The sequence below is a fragment of the Limanda limanda genome, chromosome 12 (genome assembly GCF_963576545.1).
Source record: "Limanda limanda chromosome 12, fLimLim1.1, whole genome shotgun sequence".
Lineage (NCBI taxonomy): Eukaryota > Metazoa > Chordata > Actinopteri > Pleuronectiformes > Pleuronectidae > Limanda > Limanda limanda.
The window spans coordinates 15,984,271-16,004,141 of NC_083647.1; the positions used below are offsets into that span (position 1 = coordinate 15,984,271).

The 19,871-nt window shown below is 41.7% G+C and overlaps 1 protein-coding gene across 3 annotated transcripts; it reads left to right on the forward strand.

The window, feature by feature from the left end:
* Positions 1–1,333: 1,333 nt before the first annotated feature.
* On the forward strand, positions 1,334–19,370 carry ppp2r5ca (protein phosphatase 2, regulatory subunit B', gamma a). 3 transcript variants are annotated; one of them, XM_061082122.1, is made up of 14 exons: positions 1,334–1,546; positions 6,250–6,449; positions 9,380–9,490; positions 9,743–9,835; positions 9,929–10,059; positions 10,185–10,244; positions 10,836–10,944; positions 11,281–11,334; positions 11,578–11,748; positions 12,427–12,554; positions 13,526–13,627; positions 13,804–13,876; positions 14,986–15,102; positions 16,474–19,370. In XM_061082122.1, exons 1-14 carry the CDS (start codon positions 1,453–1,455, stop codon positions 16,606–16,608), a joined length of 1,578 nt encoding a protein of 525 aa, XP_060938105.1. In that variant the 5' UTR covers positions 1,334–1,452; the 3' UTR covers positions 16,609–19,370. The 3 variants fall into 3 exon arrangements, with proteins under 3 accessions (XP_060938105.1, XP_060938107.1, XP_060938106.1); XM_061082124.1 differs by having other exon boundaries at positions 15,021–15,102; positions 16,474–16,542; XM_061082123.1 differs by lacking the exon at positions 14,986–15,102.
* Positions 19,371–19,871: the final 501 nt, after the last annotated feature.

Here is a 19,871-nt window from a genome sequence, read left to right on the forward strand (position 1 = left end):
TGATCATGCTGAAATGCACAGCCACTGCTTTCAGTAACGTTCTCTACTTAACATACTTGCTGACCCACTGCTACTTTACACATCACTGTGTCACTTTGAGATGGTTTTACAGCACATTACCAGTGGCTGTACTGCTACTGCCGCTACTTTTTGTATCCTGCCTCTAATCGTTCTTCAGTGCATCCATCCATCCAGCCAGCCATCTATTAGGCTTATCCAATCCCAGCTGACATTGGGCAATCAGAGGGGTACACCCTGAACAGGTCACCAGCTAATCGCAGGGGATCAACATACAGAGACAAACAACCATTCACAGTCACTCCACCTCCACACAGAGAGGCGTCGGCCTGGCCCTCCTTGTTTTTATATAGTTCTTTCTTTTATTACCTCGGCCAAGGAGGTTATGTCTGCATCTAAGTTTGTTTATCTGTTGGCAGTATTTCGGAATAACTATTGGACGGATTATCACAAAACTTGGTGAAACTACACAATATGAGTCTGAGAAGAACCTATTAAATATGGATCATATCAGAGGGCGGATCCAGGAATTTTCCTCTTTAAAATTATTATTTTTTTACCTGATTTCCCAGGGAATAATGAATGAGTCTTGATAAAAAAAAACCTTGGCACATTAAGTCGACTGATATCTATGAGTGTTTGCAACTTGATGCAGCTAGAATGCATTGAAGGGGACTGTTGGCGAAGGTGTGCACTTTACTAAGGGCCATTATAGTTCTACTCTATTTTTAATCTATTCTTCTTATCTGTATGTATTCTGTGCTCTGGCTGCTGAATTAACTAAAGTTCCCCCACAGCGATCAATAAAGGATTATCTGATACGATCTAAGCCCACTGCAGCTTCCAGTGGAACTTTTTTGGGGCTATTCTTTTTGGATGTCGTCCCATCCTTTGCTCTTCGTGTGGTTTCTTCTCATCTTCTTCCCTCCCTCACTGAATCAGAGGATTCGAGGCCCCTCATGACCCTGGCCTCCACCTCCTTCTCATACAGACCCAGGCAGAGACGACAGGGGGGGGGGGGCTCTGAAGATTCATCCAGGAACTGACACTCATCCTGAATCAGATTCTCTTATGAACCTTGCTGATGGTTCCACTGTGCAGCTGATCTGGATGAATCTGATCTCAGGTCTGTGTCAGATGTGCACAGCGTCACCAGAGGAGGAGGAGGAGCCGGGCGGGGGGCAAAATTCCATCACACGTCCCGCCCCTGTTCGCCCTCTCAGCCAATCCCCGTCCCTCTTCCACAGCTCGTCACACCCTGATTGCGCCGAAGCCGCCCGCGCTCAGCCAATCAGCCGCTTCCCCCGCTGCCTACGTCACCGAGCAGCCAGTTCCCTCCAGCGGCGGAGAGCTTCATTTTCTGATCCGCTTTTGTGCTAAAATGGAGGCTGGCCTCTCGCCCTGAGTCGATGCGCCTTCCTGGTTGAGGTTTAGATGTTGACATGCAATAAACCCGGAGACAGGATGGTCGTGGACGCACCGAACTCCAACGGGCCCTTCCAGCCGCTGGCCCTCATGCACTTCAGAGGTAAGGACGACTGATTCCGCCTGCATTGTCCCGGGGAGCGACGGGGAGAGGGAGCCGAGTGTGAGTCGCTGTGCCCCGGTTCTCCTCCTCGCTCCCACCCTGGTCCAGACGCCGAGAGACGGGTTAGCTCGCTGGGGGGGAACCACCGGGGTGGGGGGGTGTTGGTGCGGGGGGGACGGTTCGGTCGTGTGCTTCGCTGCGAGAAGCTGTGTTAAAAAAAAAAAAAATCAGGTTTTACTAGCTAGCTGCTCGCTGCTGCCCATCCCCCCGCCGAGCTAGTGATGTCAAAGGAAGTGAGGTCACAGCCAAGGGAAGGGTCCTGTCCTCGGCTTCGCGTTCACGTTGCGCTGGGAATGGCTCGTTTCGGGCATATTTCGCGTATGTAATGTATTGTGTGTGCAGTAATGAGCCGTAGCCCCCCGGAGCTAAAGGCTAATGCTAGAGGCTGACTCCAACATGACCAGTCCTGCTCTCCCTCCCACCCCCCCCTGCTGCTCGGCTCGGTCCCAGTGTGTTTTCACCACACTCCAGTTCCTCTGGGTGCAAACTGGTTACAGCAGACGGACACAGCTCTGCAGCAGCCCCCCCTCCCCACGTCCACCTCCCCCCCACCACCACCACCACCCCTCATGAAGTCTTGAATGAACGTCTCTCCTCTTCAAGTGCAGCGGATCTGTGTCAACACGGCGTCCATATGACCCCCAGCCCGGCCGTGTCACAGCAGCAGCAGCAGCAATGTTTCAGGATTACAACAAGCAGGACTCGGCCTATTTAATATGTGCACAATGCATTCAGTCATGTCTGAAAGGCCCCAGCCTGTTCCCACTGTACTCGGGTGCAGCCCAGCGTTAGATGAAGCCTCAGGCGATTATTGATCACACTCTGTTAAACCACAGAGGCGACTGCCGTGAATGACAACCCGGTGCTGGGGGGAGAACAAGCTGGACCCTCGGTCTCTTTCCCCTCCTCCCATTGGGCTTCTCTGTTGTTTACATCGAATGTCCTGCGTCCGGGTTGACTCCAGATCAAGTTGAGACAGATTTCACTTCATACCCACGTCTTGATTCAGTGTTTCCTCGTCGGGGAGAAACTAAACTGCTACTACGCAGATTAATGTGCATTTTGTGCCTGGATTTGAACAGGACAATGTAAACCTGAAAACAATCACAGTCCATAGTTGTTTAGTTCATGTAGATTAACTGTCAAACAATCACAGACTTTGATTTTTATGAGGTTTGTATCTGGAGGGAGACACCTTGCTCAAATGTCCATAATGTTGTAAAGTTCATGCAAATCCATTCCTTAAAACACTATCATCTGTTTATTATAGTGCATATGAAGTCTACTTTGCACTAAGGTTACTCTATGTGATATTGTCCTGTCCGCATATTGTCTGTTTCAACACTGTCAAAAGGTTATTTTTCATGTTGAGATACGTTGTTTCATGTTCTACCCAGAATAAGTTCATCCAGCTTGCTTGTGTTAATAAATGTTTCTGACTCCAAAGATTGAAAACAAATATTGTCAGAAGGTGATTTGCATGAACTATACAAAATATTATACATTTGTGCGTGGATGTTTGCAGGACTGTGTTTATTTCACGCAATTTTGCTTAGTTTCGGTTATTATTTTTTTGCATCTTCACAAAAGTGTCTAGATTTTGTTGTCCTTGCGTGAGCTCTCAGAAATCCTTGATCGTCTCTAAATCAGACTCAACACCTTCTCATGATCTAATGGTTCAATTCCTGCTCTTAATTCAAGTGCGCTTCACATTCATCAGATATTTCCGGAGATAATCTTTCAAGACACAAGACTTCAGTTAAAGCCTGGCGAAGCATTTCTTGCCATTATCAGTATCATGGCATCCTCCAAAGTGCAACTATGAGTTTGTCTCATTTGTGTCAATGTTGTAGAACTTTATATATGCAGGAAGTATTCTCTGCTGATAATTACAATGCAGCCAGATCAGTTTTAATTGATCAATGTGGCCAGAGTCATACCTCTCATACCAAACTGTAACACACTGTTCCGCTACATATCGAAGTATGTCAGTGTTTACATTGAGCATAATATGCTGGTGAAAAAGCAGATTGCCAAACCAGTTCAAACCTCTGACCCGCAGCGGCTGCAGTGCCGACGCTTTTTCCAACGTGACCACACTTTATTATTTTTGTTTTGAATAGGGGGCATCAAGATAAATCGCGTTTTGTTCTCCATAAGACATGATACCCGGGAGTGTGAGTGCGTGCGCATACTTGCTCTCCTCCGGCGTCTGTTTGCAGCATTAATAGAAGTCACATTGTGCTTAACATCGGTTTTGGGATCACAACACTGGCCCTTTCTCTGTTACACAACAACCTGCTGGGTATTTTGGGAGCGCACAGAAACTTTATGACACGGGCAGACAGACTTATGTAAACAACCAAATTACTTTTAGTTTAATCCTTGCTGCTGTTTCTCACTGTTGTTGCCCCACTGAGCCTCTTTCTGTAAATGAAAAGTAATGCTAAGCTGATTTTAATCACGTAATAACAATGATAATAACCTTATGTGTTTTTAATCAGGAGTAAAGGGCACTCATTTTCCTGTTGTGCCGGTGACAGCCCAGTTGGCTGCCAAATCATTTATGGAAATGTATGCTATAATGGCAGCTTACACACTTACCCTCTCTCCTCTGGAATTCCCAACCTCTCACTGTCATCAAGATAAATTGGCCGACTTGAAACTGACACTCCAGAAGAGTGTGCGACTGTGCGTGTCTGTGTGTGTGTTTGCACCGTCCTCTCCTCCGTGCTATGGCCTCTGTAACTGTCTCAGTACATTCACTGAAATAAGGGCATGACCAAATAGTTTCAGCTGCCTGTTACTTCCTTTTTTGTGTCTATACCATGATTTTCCTCTAGCGCTTTCCTTCCTTTCAAACACCTGCACGATTCAATCGGCAGAACTCGATGCCTGTTTATTTCTTCGTTACTTTCAGTCTAATTTAAACGCGATGGAAGACAGCAAGAAATAATTAATTAATTAATTCATCCCTGAATCATGTGAATAATATTTCTGCATTCATATATCATGTTTTTGCTGCCCTTATCGGTTGGTTATAATTTATACATTTTCTCTATTAGAACCTTGTGCCAAATTCATAAATCACAATTTGTCTCCCAGCCTAATTTGCTTATCTCAGTAATTGGAAGCATTCTGCCCAAAGGTTACAGTAGAATCATGGAGGATGAGTGGGATTCATCCATCTCCTTCTATCCTTTTGATGTTTACACAATGTACTGTCTACATCTGATCTAATTTATCTCACCCATGGCATCACCATCCTCCTCGTGTGCAGACAGCTTCGAGCCTCAGTGCCAGCCTATTGTTAAAGCCACACCCTTCACTGACAAGTAATTATGAGGCAGAGGTCTTTACTGTACAGACGTGACTTGCAGAGGTTTATAAACCTGTGAATTAGGATTTGCTGTATACCTTATGGTTTTGATGTAAGGATGATGTACTTTCTCTCACTGCCGTGCCTTCCAGAATTTATTGTAACTGCATCAAGCATGCACAACTTTGTAGAGATTCTTGGATCCGTCCCTGATCCAAATCGAGTTATTCTGACTCACACAGCATCATTCCACTACATTTCCTAGTAATCCATCCTGTAATTTCTTCATAATCCTGTTTATAAACAAACAAACATAGAGACAGGAAGGAAAGCGTAACCTCCTTGGCAGAAGTACTTTCTGCTTAAACAGTTTTTATAACTGTGCAAATGCAATCACAGAGTTGACAGTTTTAGTTCGATCATTATTGCAGTCACTCATAGATATGCCTCTTAAATGTTACTTTCTTTTACATCAGGATCAATGAGTTATTTCAGAGAAATCTGGTGAAAATCACCAAAAAATGCCATATCTCATAATGTTAAAGGTACATGTGAAATTGAGTTCCTGGATTAATGGGTTGTTTCTCCGCCCATGTTCCATCCTTCCACCAAGTTTCATGGAAATCCTTTAAGTGGTTTCTCAGTAATCGGTCTGACAAGGAAAGAAAATAAATGGACACGGTTGCAAACACCTATCTAATAGTGATTATTCTGGGAAGCTGAGGACAGTGAAGATTTCTAAGCAAAGATAAAATCAGACATTAAGTCAAACGAGCAACATCAAAGTTGTTTCACATAAAGACGACACTTTGGAATCACTGTGCTATTTAGTTTATCAGCCTTTATCAGGAGAAAAAGGAAATCCTAAAACCACCATGGTCAAATACAATGACAGGCTTAAATAGCTTGGTTTTATTTATGAATAGATCTGTGACCGTTCACCTAGATCCCAAATCCTTCATCCTTCATTCCCTCCCTGTTCGGCGCTCTCTCCTCCTCACCGCTCTGTCGTTATCCTCCCCCTGGGCTCTCACCATCTCTGCCTCTCTCTCAATGCACTTCAGTCTTCATGACTCATTTGCTGCTCCTCATCATTCTCCCGCTACCTTCTGTTTCCATTGCTGTTTAAACTGTTATCCTTCACAGCCAAACTGACATTCTCTTTGTGACCCATCAGGCTTTGTCCATGGCTACATTATCGGATATTCGCTGGCGTATTTCATTACCACTGTTTAGCCTAGTTACACCTGCAACTCTCATTTTGCCACTGGACTTTGTCTCACTTGCCCACTTAACATTTTTTCCTCTTTCTGTCCGTCTTAAGATGTGGCCCCCGCTGAGCAGGAGAAGCTCTTCATCCAGAAGCTACGGCAGTGCTGTGTTCTATTCGACTTCCTGTCCGACCCGCTGAGCGACCTAAAATGGAAGGAAGTGAAGCGGGCGGCGCTGAGCGAAATGGTGGAGTACATCACCCACAACAGGAATGTCATCACAGAGCCCATCTACCCAGAGGTGGTGCACGTGGTGAGTGGAGCCGGAGGGAGTTAGGTTTAGGATGAAAGCTGGAGATGAGGGTGAAACTCTGGCTGAGAGCAGGGGCCAGCTGTAGCTGCAGGGCAGATACCCGTCACTTTTTGGAGAGAAGTTGGTTAGAGTCATAGATAGGAAGGATAAAACTAGATTTAAAATTCAAGAAACGAGTAATTGATTGTTTCAGCCTTTTTTGTGAAGGGAAGAGTATATTCTGGATGTAGCTTCACAAATTAGCAGATTTTTCTTACATTTTCTTTGAGTTTGTATCTAATAGTTGAGAAAAAAAATGTGAAAATTTTGCCCTCGGCTTTGGAAAAATATTTTGGGTGTTTTTCTTGCCTTTATCTGGCAATTGAAAGACAAATAAGTCCAAAGGGAACAAAGGGCCACTAGACCTATTACAATAAAAAATTACAAAACACCTTTTTGATGATGTCATAAAGCAGCTTGGCATCATGGGAGTTGTTGTCTTCACTACCATCGTTTGCCCCATAATCCCCCTGAGTTTCTTGGTTTCCTTGTGTGTTTGGGCTTTACTGGAAGAGCTAAGGTGACAGAACACACTGCAAATTAATAATAAGTATCCATCACGATAGACCAATACAAACAGTGGAAGGAAAAACTTCCAACTGGTGTTAGTCTAAGTTTTGACCGTTGTTTGACCTGTAACTCTAGCAGAGATGCAAAACACCACGGGTATAACCGATATGATGGATGTGCCATTCTTCTCAGCAGTTCTTCTGTTAGGTTGGATGGAGACTGTGGGAGGTCAGCTATTATTACTTCTAGTCAGAACTGTGACTCTCAGTACCATTCAGAGTTGTCCTACCATCCTGCTTTGTATTGGCTGTGCGCTCAGGGTCATTTGAAGGTGAACATTTGGTCTGAGTGCTCTGAGAGAGACTTTCATCAAGGGATTCTCTGTTAGGGTTTTGCTCAGCCTTAACCTGTCTTCCTTCCGCCTGCTGCTGAAAAACACCACCACAGCTTGATGCTTTCACCACCACGCTTCACTGTCCGGATGGTGACGAGCAGGTGACGAGCTGTGTCTGGTTTCCTCCAAACGTCGAGATTAGAATTTAGGCCAAACTATTTAGTTGGTTTCATCAAACCAAAGAATCTTGCTTCTCACAGTCTGGGAGTCCTGTAGGTTATTTTCCAGTGTCACTGGGGAGGCTTCTGTCTCTGCCATAAAGCCGACATCAGTGGAGTTCTAGAGCAATGGTCGCCCCTCTGGTAGTTTCTTCCATCTCCACACAGCCAGAATGATCAAGTTCTTGGTCACTTTCTTCCTTCACATCTCTAGAAAAAGCCCTGGTTGTTACAAATTTGCTTATCTAAAAAACTAAATATATATATATATATATATAAAACTTGTCATTACAGGATATTAAGTTTAGATAAGAGAGATAAATTGATTTGAACAGTTGTAGAATAAGGCAGAAACACGACAACATGTGGATGAATGGATCCAGAAAATATAGATCAAAATAGTTGGTTGCCGCTGTAAACTTGAACAAATTCACTTTTTTTAAAGAATATTTTAGGGATTCAGAAAAAGGTTATTAATTTCAAAAGCTCATTAAAAGAATCTGTCAGGTTTTATGTGAAAACATAATTTTAAACGTTCCTTCTTAACACTGTAACTTGAAAGCTAGTACTTTTGTTTCCCCAGAGCGAAGAACTTTGACTATGGCACAATTTTCAGCACAGGCTACATTGTTTTGTTTGGAATTAATGAAAGAATTGCTTTCATTTTAATTACAGACACTAAACAAGGAGATTATAAAGATTAAGAAGATCAGGATACAGAAGCATTGCCGTAAACATAATGAAAACACAGGAGTTTTAGAAAGATTCTCCCCCTCCATTGTCATTATCTTCTCATCCTCGAAGCCTAGAGCAGAATTGTCTTAATCACTGTTATGACGTTTCCTCTTGCAGCCTGTTCTGTGATGAAGAGCGGCTCGGCCCTGACGGTCTTATCTTGGTCTACCTTGTAGCTTGTCTTTTCAAACAAGGCCCTCGCTGTTTTAGTAGGCCACCTGCAGTGTCCCATGATCTGCCTAGCATGGAGCAGCAGCCCACAGGGGAGTCAGTTGACACTGTGAGAGACCATTAACGCAACACACTCAGATTATTGTGGGCCATTCGCTCTGAGGCTAGTTTGCAGACTCAACACTAACCTATAAAGAAAACCGATTTAAGAATAACCAAGATGGGACATTTCTTATGCATTTTGAAGTGTGATGAAGCTTTTTTAATTTATTCTAGACTTCTAGAATTCTAGGGCCCTTTTTATAAAGATAGTTGTCTTTCTTTTAATATCCTTGCTGATTTTTGAGCACGGACCATTTAAATAGTGGCTAAATTGTGTAATGTGACACTAACATGCGCTCCTAATCATTTAACACAAGGCCCAGGATATGAATAAATTATCTGTACTCCTCATATGATGTCAGCATTTCTAACAACCTCTTCAGTCAAACACTCCACAAGCAAGTGCATCTGCAAAATGTTGGCATCTTGCACTGAACTCGCTCTGTGTGCCGAACTGGTTACAGAGATGCTGCTGTTACTTTTATTTTATTTTTAAAACACTGCATTGTTCTAAGAAACAATCACCAAGTCAAAGAAGCAGCCCTAACCCCAGTTTGATGTGGTTAAACTATTGGTTTAACCTCATTTCATGACGGTAAACATTCATTCACGAGTGGGGAAAGTTCTGGCCTGGTTGTTTTGATGAAAGAGTCTTTTGTAGCGTATCCTTACACAACCTGGGCAGAGCCACTGTATTGTTTCTCAAACTTAAATGGATATTTGCTCTTTAGGTTATTGAAACAAAAGGAGGTTGACTTTAATTGTTTTCTGTCCTGGGTCGTAAACATTCAGCAAATCATTTTTCATTTCTCCTCTTCCAGTTTTTGGTGAATATGTTCAGAACATTGCCTCCATCATCCAACCCCACCGGAGCGGAGTTTGATCCAGAAGAGGACGAGCCAACACTAGAAGCAGCGTGGCCACACCTCCAGGTTGACATTTTTTTGTAATTATTTAATCGTCTGCCAAACTGAAAGGTTTATAAATGTTTCTCAGTTTAGAAAAGCCTCCAAGTATGAATTCATTTTATGTACGTATAAAAATAAGAGAATTAAACAGACAGTAATAACCACAATAATGCACACCTAGAACTGAAAGAACAGAACAGCTTGATGTACCAGATTTTAAAGTATTGGTAAAGCATTCACTCATTTGTTGATTTGTCTTCTTTGTTTCTATTGCAGCTCGTCTATGAATTTTTCCTTAGGTTTTTAGAATCGCCCGACTTTCAGCCCAACATAGCAAAGAAATACATCGACCAGAAATTTGTTATGCAGGTAAGATAACAATATTTTGGCAAATTGAATTAGAAATTGAATTTTCACCGTGACTCTTCATTGTGGTAACATTTCACATCTTTGACGTCGCAGCTCCTAGATCTATTTGACAGCGAGGATCCCAGAGAGCGAGACTTCCTCAAAACAACCCTCCACCGGATCTATGGAAAGTTCCTGGGGCTGAGAGCGTACATCAGAAAACAGATCAATAACATTTTCTATAGGTCAGTGCAGCCCTCCCCGGCTGTTTGTTTTAATCACGTATACCAAGATGAATGGTCAACTTATGAATCATCAAATATAGAATCTGCGTATAGCCAATGAATCCAGTTCCTGTTTTTTCCCACAGGTTTATCTATGAGACGGAGCACCACAATGGTATAGCTGAACTACTGGAAATACTTGGAAGGTATGAGCCTTAACACAAGTTGAACTTATTACTAATCGCACCAGTTTCGACACTGCACTTTCTTGACCCGTTTACAATTCACATGTCTAAATATATACGAGCCACATACAGACAGAGACTTCTGGAAGTATTAGAGCAATGTTACAATGTGAGATGTTCATGTTCAACACAGACAAGGTTTCAGATAACAAAGTAAACGTATGTGACAGTAATTATCCCTGTGAGACGAGCTCTGGTGTCACACTGCTCAGAACCGTTTCCTGTTTTAGCAACAGAGCAGAGTGATGGACGTAGTAGTCAGCAGGTTGGCTCTGCAGGATGTTGCAGCACAGCACAATGAGATGTATTTTTAAGAATTAATTGAGCTCATCGATCAAGCCTTCACGCCGTTAAGAGGATGAGATGGTGCTTACAAGGGCTGGGTGCACTGTTTCAGTCAGAGGATCAACTGAGAGGCTGCATAAGAGAGAAATAAGCAGTTCTGTTTAATCAGATGTAAAAATGAACATAATAAATCTTTAAGTGAATACAAGTCTGAAGATTGTTTGTTTTTAAGGTTTCTGATAATTCTTGTTTTTTTTTATTTTCCAGCATAATCAATGGATTTGCCTTACCACTAAAAGAAGAGCACAAAATATTCCTGTTGAAGGTTTTACTGCCTCTGCACAAAGTCAAATCACTTAGTGTCTACCATCCACAGGTAAGTTGAGATTCTTGAAGAAAATAAACCCTGTGAAGCTTGATTTAACATTCTTATTTAAAGCAGTTTTGACATTGATATATTATTTACAGGTGAAATTCTTTTAGAAATGTATTTGATTATTCGTGCCCAAACCTGCTTTAAGAACACACCTCTTTTTCTTCACGAGAGCAGTAGGTCATTCTGAAGCTTTTGTTAAAAAATAACTTGGATTGCATGTTTCAGCCAGTCGGCGCCTCGGGCCTGTCGATTGCTCTCTCGTGTTACCTTTAGTATGCTTGTGGATAAATTCAGATGCCTTCACAGTGAAATGATTTTTATGTTTGTGTTTTGTAGCTGGCTTACTGTGTGGTGCAGTTTTTGGAAAAGGACAGCACTCTAACTGAGCCGGTATGTCCCATTCTAATTCTTGCTGAAACTTCTAATTTGAAGCTTAAAATTGATGTACAAATTTGAAGCTCGTGTTTAATCCCTCATAGATTTTTTCTTGCAAGGTCACAAATTCATGAATTAATCATTTGGCTCATTCTTTGTCGGATATATTAAACTTTTCTTTTCAGCCCTAAAGCCGCTATCCCCTTTTTCTCCTACCAGGACAGTTATTCAGCACAATGTTATCTCTCTTTTCCATAGGTGGTAATGGCTCTACTAAAGTACTGGCCAAAGACTCACAGTCCCAAGGAAGTGATGTTCCTCAACGAGCTGGAGGAGATCCTGGACGTCATCGAGCCGTCTGAATTTGTGAAGGTGCAGGAGCCTCTGTTCCGACAGCTTGCCAAGTGTGTGTCCAGTCCGCACTTCCAGGTAACTGATGGGTTTTGACAACATTTCCTTCATAACTCAGACCACGGGAAACACTTATCATCCACACTCCCCAGGAGTTTTAGCGCCACTAAAACGGAGAAGTTTGGAAACGCTGCTGGTCCCGTTTTAGTGTGACAACTCAAGGGACGTGTTTTAGTCCGGACAGGTATAAACATGACGTAAACCCTCACAACAGATTGCTGGTTAGTTCTGTTCGGTCCTGAATTAGCCCATCACTGATCCGTCAGGGTCCTATCACATGACCCCCTTCATGGAGAAAACAACTGGCATTAGTCTCGACGTAGTAAGTAATACGCAACATGAATAATCTGATACAAGTATTGCTGACCCTGTTGTCTTTGCTAACAGCTGGTGTCCTGGTAAATTCCACATTTAAAATGTATACAACTACTTACATGCGTAGGAGTTGCAGATTGCTCTTAAGTTATAGAGCAATCTGCAACTTAATACCAAATGCTTCCTGTTTACACTGGCACACGCATGCCGAGTGTATGTGAGTGGTCATGTGATAAATACGTTTTCAGGCGTTTCAGTCTTGATGGGAATTAAAATTGATACGGAGCCAAAACGCTGTTGACCGAGGTTGTTTATGTTTGAGAACACTGTTACTACCAAAGAGTTATGCAAATGTCTGACTGAGGTGTTTGTTTCCTGTAGGTGGCAGAGAGAGCTCTGTACTACTGGAACAACGAGTACATCATGAGTCTGATCAGCGACAACGCAGCCAAGATTCTGCCCATCATGTTCCCGGCTCTGTACCGCAACTCGAAAACCCACTGGAACAAGTAAGACACTCGAGTTATCAAGCTCCACGTGTACTTGTGTCCTGAAACGCCCTGAATGTACCTCACACTGCATGTAACACCCGTCTGACACAACCGCTGACTGAACTGCTCACATACCTATCTCTGAAGTGAGCGTGTGTACATTTATATATATAGATGGGGTTTGGTCACAGAATGTACACATGCTTATCAGTCATCAGCAGTTCCTTTTATTATTGTACCTACTGCTCCAGATTAACCTTTAATGTGTGATTTAAAGTTTATTGGTTTTGTTGCCTAATAAAAGACTTGGATAGTAGACCCTTTCAACTTAAGGTGCTTTCGGTAAAAATAAAGTATATGGCTCTTAGTGCATACGTCCACCAAGGGCCTTATCTCAAAGTGTTAAAGAGCGTGATAACATTTCTGGATATGCCTCTTTGTCTGGATCCATGCCAAAATCTATTAACATACAGCAACTGACAAACACCTGCCCCTTCTGAAACTACTATTACATCAGCTGGATCTTTATATCCATCCGTACCAAATTACAGTAATTTATTGATCTTGTGTATGTATATTACATATTGATTTAAAAAGTTGAATAAAAATCTTGCCTGTTAAGGAGAGTTTTTATTTTATCCAATCCAAATAAAAAGCTTGACCTATTTAATAAACATGTGGCTTTATAAGGGGACTTTCCACCTCTTTTTCCACATCTGTCCAAAAATATTATAGGTTCTTTCATATTTACTTAAAATTGTACGTATATCCAACCAGTATTTGTCAATTTTGCCACGTAAACCAAAAAATGGTCAGAGGTTAAGACATGACCTCCTTGGTGAAAATAAATAAGTGTCTCAATGAATAGTTCAATGCTTTTGTCATAGCTTTGTCAGTGAGTTATTGTGAACTGTGAAACATCATTTTTTTTTACTTTATTGTCTGTGATAATTTGTGATAATCCTGAATGTGTGTGTGTCTGCTCACAGGACCATCCACGGCCTCATCTACAACGCTCTGAAGCTCTTCATGGAGATGAATCAGAAGCTCTTTGACGACTGCACGCAGCAGTTCAGGGCTGAGAAAAACAAGTAGGCAGCAGCACAGACAGACTCTTCTCCCACTCGATAAATCCTTCTTTGCACACAACGTCTGAGTGACACATTGTTTCAATCGGCCGTAAGACTGCGACTGAATAGTTGTGTTGCTTTTCACATTCATCAGTGTAGCAGACTAATGAGTGGAGGTCTGGTGCTTCGTTTAACAGAGAGAAGGCAAAGTCAAAAGAACGCGAGGAGGCTTGGATTAAGATTGAGAACCTCGCCAAGTCAAATCCACAGGTGAGCAGTGTGTGCGGTCTGTGGAACACATCTGTTTTTCCCCTTCACACCAATGTGCATGTCTCTCTGCGTGTGTGTGTAGGACTATAGATGAAATGCATGAAGTGTCTTGGGTTTCCCGTAATCCAGTTGTTGTGGCTCCCTTTCCATCTTATCCCATGTAGGTTTTGCTCACACTGTTGTCCCTTCTTCAGCTGGAATGAAGTGCTTTAAAACTGTGCTTAGTTGTGGTGAAAGGAATCAGTGATGTGACGACATCCCTGAGGAAAAGCAACACACAGGTTCAGATCCTGCTGTGATGGTTCTGTGCCCTCGCATCCTAATTCTGGGTCAGACATTATTTAAAGTTTTTTTAAATACTAGTTTAACATTTAAAGAAGTACCCTTAATCACTTCTTTGTTCACTGTTTGATGACCAGCTTCATGTCCCTGTCTTTACAGTAACTATGAATGTTCAGCAAAGGAAATGACTGACCCGACTCTGTCCAAGTGGCAAAATGTCAAAAACAAATGTAATTTCAACCCAAATAAAATCTCAATGGCACTGCAAAGAATACTGATATCTCAGAATTAAAAAGAGGAGCCATAATCGAGAAGACGAAGACGTTAAATCTGAAAGACAACAAGAAATCTATAGTTTTTGGTGAAATGAACCGATGCTGGTGTTGAAAAAAAGAAAGCGTAATTTTCGCAGTAGAAATTAAATGACATTTACTGTCCCCTGCATGCTCCACCCTCCCAACCCCTCGCCTGAATGTTCTGGAAATGTCGAGGACAATATTCTACTGAGGAAATTTACATTTTCAAGAGTGAATGTCTGAAATCAGCTCTAATGTCCCAGCGATTGACAACCACTTAATACCATTTAACACAAGGTGTGTGTTTCACAATCAATAAATTCCAAATAATGTTATCCTACAGTGTCTTAATCGTTTCTATTTCTTCACCACAACTAAAGCACATCACGCTTACAACTGCCATAGATTAGAGCTGCTTGATTTAATTCATCCAGAGCCTCTAGATTCATTCTTCTTGCATGCGACTGAAAGTCTTTTCTCCATCCCTTTTGTGTTTTTTTTGTTTTTGTTTTCCCTTTCTGTTCAACATAGTTCTCTATGTATGTTGATTCCTCTGACCTCAATAGTCCTGTAGCAATGGAGACGGATGTCCCTTTGATAGAAGATGTTCAGAGGTTAAAAGAGACAGTTGAGGAGGGCGCGACTCAGGTAAACCTGACTTTCTCTGTCTCTGTTATCTTTCCTCTTCTTATGAAACCCTTTACATTGATAGATCTGTTATTGACCAAAACTTAAAGTCTATTTGTACAACAAATGTTATCACTCTATTCTATGTGTATAACATATAGAATTTGTTATAGACATTTTTTCTAAAAGCAAGTATAAAATAATCTAGACTGAACAGTGGAATCAAGAGCTTTCTGTTTTATGTCCCCAGCCTGATGTCTCAGTGGTTAGAGCCCCAACGTGTTCAGTATTATACATAAATAAGAAATTATGACAAACAATAACAAATGTAACAATTTAGATATTTCAATAACTTTTTTCTCACCCAGATACCGATACCAGTGCATTTAAAATACATTGCCTCTTATGTAGCACATTTTAACAGCTGTTTGTTACTGACCCTGTCTGGAAGTGATGATTGATATCATTGTTGTATGTCCATGCTCATGTTAACGAAATTCAAACACCTTTGTCACGACTTGGTGAACTCCTCATGGTTCTTCACATGCTTGATGTGATTACTAGTGCACTAATTGTAAGCCCCTCAAAGTTGAAGTCTATTATACAGCACATGAAGCCGTCGTACTTCTGGGACTTTCCAGCGGGAAATTTAGCCAAATTGCTGACATTTTAACAAACTCTGGCTGACGCACTACTGGAAATCACTTCTTCTCCGCCGCTCTAAAAACAGTACTTGCCAGCGGCAGTACCGCACAACTGATGTTTCGGTATGGCGACGAGAAAATGGCAATTTTACAAAAGTGAAACAATTTACGTGAGACATGATCTCAGATCGGTAAATCAATTTGCATTCTCGCCAATGGCTGATCCGTCGTTTTCCAGCGTGTCAGTCGTTTCGGATGCTGTTACCTTTTCTGCATTTCTTTAAATTATTTCAGTTACTGCTGGTGACATCACTGACAGGAAAACTGTCTCTGGAACATGAAATCAATGTTACATTGTCTTCAAAGTTTTATTAGAGTTAATTCCTTAATCAATGAATAGTAAAGATTTTATAATCAGCTGAGGTTCAATAATTTCCTGGATTATTAAAGATACATTTCATATGTTCCACACAGTCATTAATTATATGTTTATCTCATTAAGTCTCATTTATTTTAATATTGAACACATGGAGGCTCCATACATGTAGCACAGGTCTGATGTTGTGTTAATTTGATTTAATCTTGTTTTAATGTTACGTTATCTTTTGATTTACTGACTCAGTCCTTCTCGTTTCTCTGTTTATTACATATTGTTGGATTGTGACTAACTTGTTGTTGTGCTTGACCACAAATATGTGAAATAGATAAGTGAATGAAACGTCCTTCTCTCGTCTTCCTTCTCCGACAGTTGCAGCATGAACAGCGGAAAGAGCGACCCATGGTGCGACGTAAATCTGAGTTGCCTCAGGATCTTTACACCACAAAAGCCTTGGAGTCCCACCGCAGAGCTGAAGACATGTTGATCACCCACGATGGACTCTAGGTCCCGCCACCTGCCGGCTCTTGGTTCAACTGCCCCTTCTACCCTCGACAGCCATGGACATCCACTCGGCCCGTTCGCCGGAACTACACTTATGAACCCCCCGCGCTGGGCTCTCATCCCCGTCCCCACCATCTGTTTCCCCAGAATCCTTAGTTCTCCTTCATTCCCTGCTGCCACAGTGCAGAAGCTGTATATTCACCTCCTTCAGAGTTCTGCTTTCTCAGGTTTTTGTTTTTCAGTTTAGGAAGAGGAGTGGGTGTGTGTTTGTGTGTCTTTAAGCCCTCGCCACAATCTGTGTGTTCTACTTTTGTTTTCCCTTTTCGGTTCCTCTCACCTGGTTCCTTCATTCCTTTTTGCAAACGTGTTCACTGAGGATGAGACGTGGTTTAATAATAAGCGACTGACTCACTGTCTAAGGATCGTCTCTTGGTCTCTGCTTGGTTTTCTTTTCTGTCAAAGGGAACAAAAACAGAACCTGTTGGTCCAATGAAAGACAAGACTTTCCTGCCATCTGTTGTACGTTTTCTGTTTTTTTTTTGCTCAATCTGATGGACATCTTATCAGTGCCAAGACTTTGTGTTTTTTGTTGGTTTTGTTTCATGTTTTTATCTGGGACACCTGCCTTTGTTTCTGGTCACTGGTGTTTGAAAGTTTTTGTTTTTTTTAGTTTAGCACATTTAAGACCAAACTGAGGCCTGTCCTTAGCCTTGCAACGTCCAGGAAAGATGGCGAGGAAATGGGGAAGTTGTCCTGTGGACATCTGACACTTTTCCACTTTATTGTTTTGTGCCATACGCCGCTCTTTTTATATGCTTGCTTCCTTACGTTCACTGGCGATGTTTGAGAACCAGATCATAGTGATGCCGAGACGGTTCAAACAATGGTACTCACTGGGTTTGAGTTGAGCTGAAGAGGGTAAGCCTGGATGAACAGCTGCATTTGCTACCTAAAGGCCGGAGCATGCTTCTGCGTTGTCAGGGGCCAGCAAGCACTATTTGGTCCATATTCGTTCTACTAAATCTTCCGTGGTTTCCGGGCATGAACTGGAAATGCGACTCCGGAAATGATGTAGTTAGCAGACCAATCACAGCCCTTGCGGGCGGGTGACGCTTGCGGGGCTTTGCCGTCTAGTTAGAAAAATTGGCCGACGCACGTAAGGACGTAAGAAGGGCTACGTTAGCACGTAGGGGGCCCGGCAGGGCTCTTGCGCTTCCGGGCCCGTGAAAACGCAGAAGCATCCTCCGGCCTTAAGTTGCAGTAATTATGTTCTGGTTTTATAAAACATGCACATGAGCAGAAAGACTGAGAGCATGGCCGTGTTTAAGGTGAGTGTTGGGTTTTATATAAAAATATGTTTCCTGTAAAACGAATAGAGATGATTGTCTGTGTAAAGGAGATATAATCGTGTTGTTGGGTGGGAGAGGGGCACAGATCTGTACTGTCACAGCGTCGTGTGTTTTTTTCACTCACTGATGGTTTTAAGCAGCCGTTACTGAGTTAGAACCTCTGCTCAACGTCTCCTTCTAAAGAGCATGAAGGTGTTTTAGTATTGTATGGGATAAAGATTTTAAAATCCTCATTATTAATTAAAAATAAATTAATTTATTAACAAACTTTTGAGCAGATAGTAGCTGTGAACATACTGACGTTAGATGATCAGTGAAATTACTTGCTGAGAGCAACCAATATAAAAGACGTGTGGCATGTTTGTGTTGCTACCATTCATAAATTCAGTTGCCTGGTTCTCGGGCTCGGGGTTTTCGAACACTTCTCAGTGAGGGACTGGTTTGAAAGTCGGAAAGTATCTTCCAGTCAGTACCATTGTTTAAACTGAGGAGGTCTGCTAGATTTCTTCATATTTGACGTGGTGTATTTCTTTGTCTTGTCTCTGGAGGTTAGTAGCGTGGATGTCAGGTGTTGGATTCTTTTTGTTTTGTTTTCCTTCCTCTGGCCATTCAGAATGCCCGACGCTGAAACAGACTGGTATCAAATAATGGCCACAAAATGCCAGATAGATACTGAAAATAAACTGACATTGTGACTTGGCTTGTTAACTGTATTAATACTGTATTTGCTTGAATGCAAAAATATGTAAATTAAAACTACCATGTTAAACATGTACCTTTTACCCTGGAGGAATGCCATTCACCAAACGGATTTCTGTCATTGCGTTTATGAAACAGTCCTGCTTGCTGGGAGAAGATGTTTTATGGATTTTATGAGTTTAAGATGTTAGAGGTTTATTTTAAAAAATGACAAATCATCCACAAATAACGAGATGATTTCAAGATGATTTGGTGGCTTGTCACTCTGCAGGATCTTTGCAGATCTTTTAATTTTAACACATTATTTCCAAAACATGATAACTTAAAGTGTCCTTTTGTATGTGACCTGTACTATATGATTCATTTAATATTGTATATATGATTTACCTTGTTTCATGTAGTGTTATATATAAATATATATATCTAGATTAATTTTGTACAAATTGTCCCTCTGTACAGAATAAAAAACATCAATAGCAAGTTAAAGAAGTAAATCTGGCACATACCGTATGATTTCTCCTGTTTCGGCCGGAAACTCTCAGTGACACAGTTTAGAAAATGTTCTTATTTTTCTTAAAAATAAAAATCTGCAAAGTTTCCTCCATCCTCAAAGTAACTGACAAATGTTTCAAGCCCGTTGTGTGCTCCTATCACTGTCGTTAGTGGTGTACAACTATGTAGAATGAATAAAGAGACTATTTGAATATATATTTTCAACCATGCATCCATTTTGGCTTTAATTAACTGAAAGGGCACACATCTGAAATGACACGGACAATAAAGGAACAAAGCCAAAGATGCTGGTGGTGCCAACTCATGTTTGATCTCCTGGAAACCATGTTCTTGTTAACAGAAAAGAAAAAGAAGATGGTTTTCTCTTACCTCAACTCTGGGCTTTATTATTTCTCCTACCTAATGATCTTCTGTGTGTGGCCTCCGGGGGCCTGGTACAAAAATAATGCATCCAGTCGTGGTTACATGGACGGTATGTCGGTGAGTGCTGTAGAATTGACTTGTGGACCAGGACATTCACAAACACCAAGCATGTCCACTAGGATATCTGTTGTTAGGGTGGGGAGGAGGGACTGTTTCAAGGGACTCCAGCAAAAGGGACCCGGAGGCCGTACATCAAACCAAACTCAACCCCTACTTTCACTAAACCACATTATTCTGATCTTAACATCTATTATCAAAATTAATAAGTACATACATGTAATA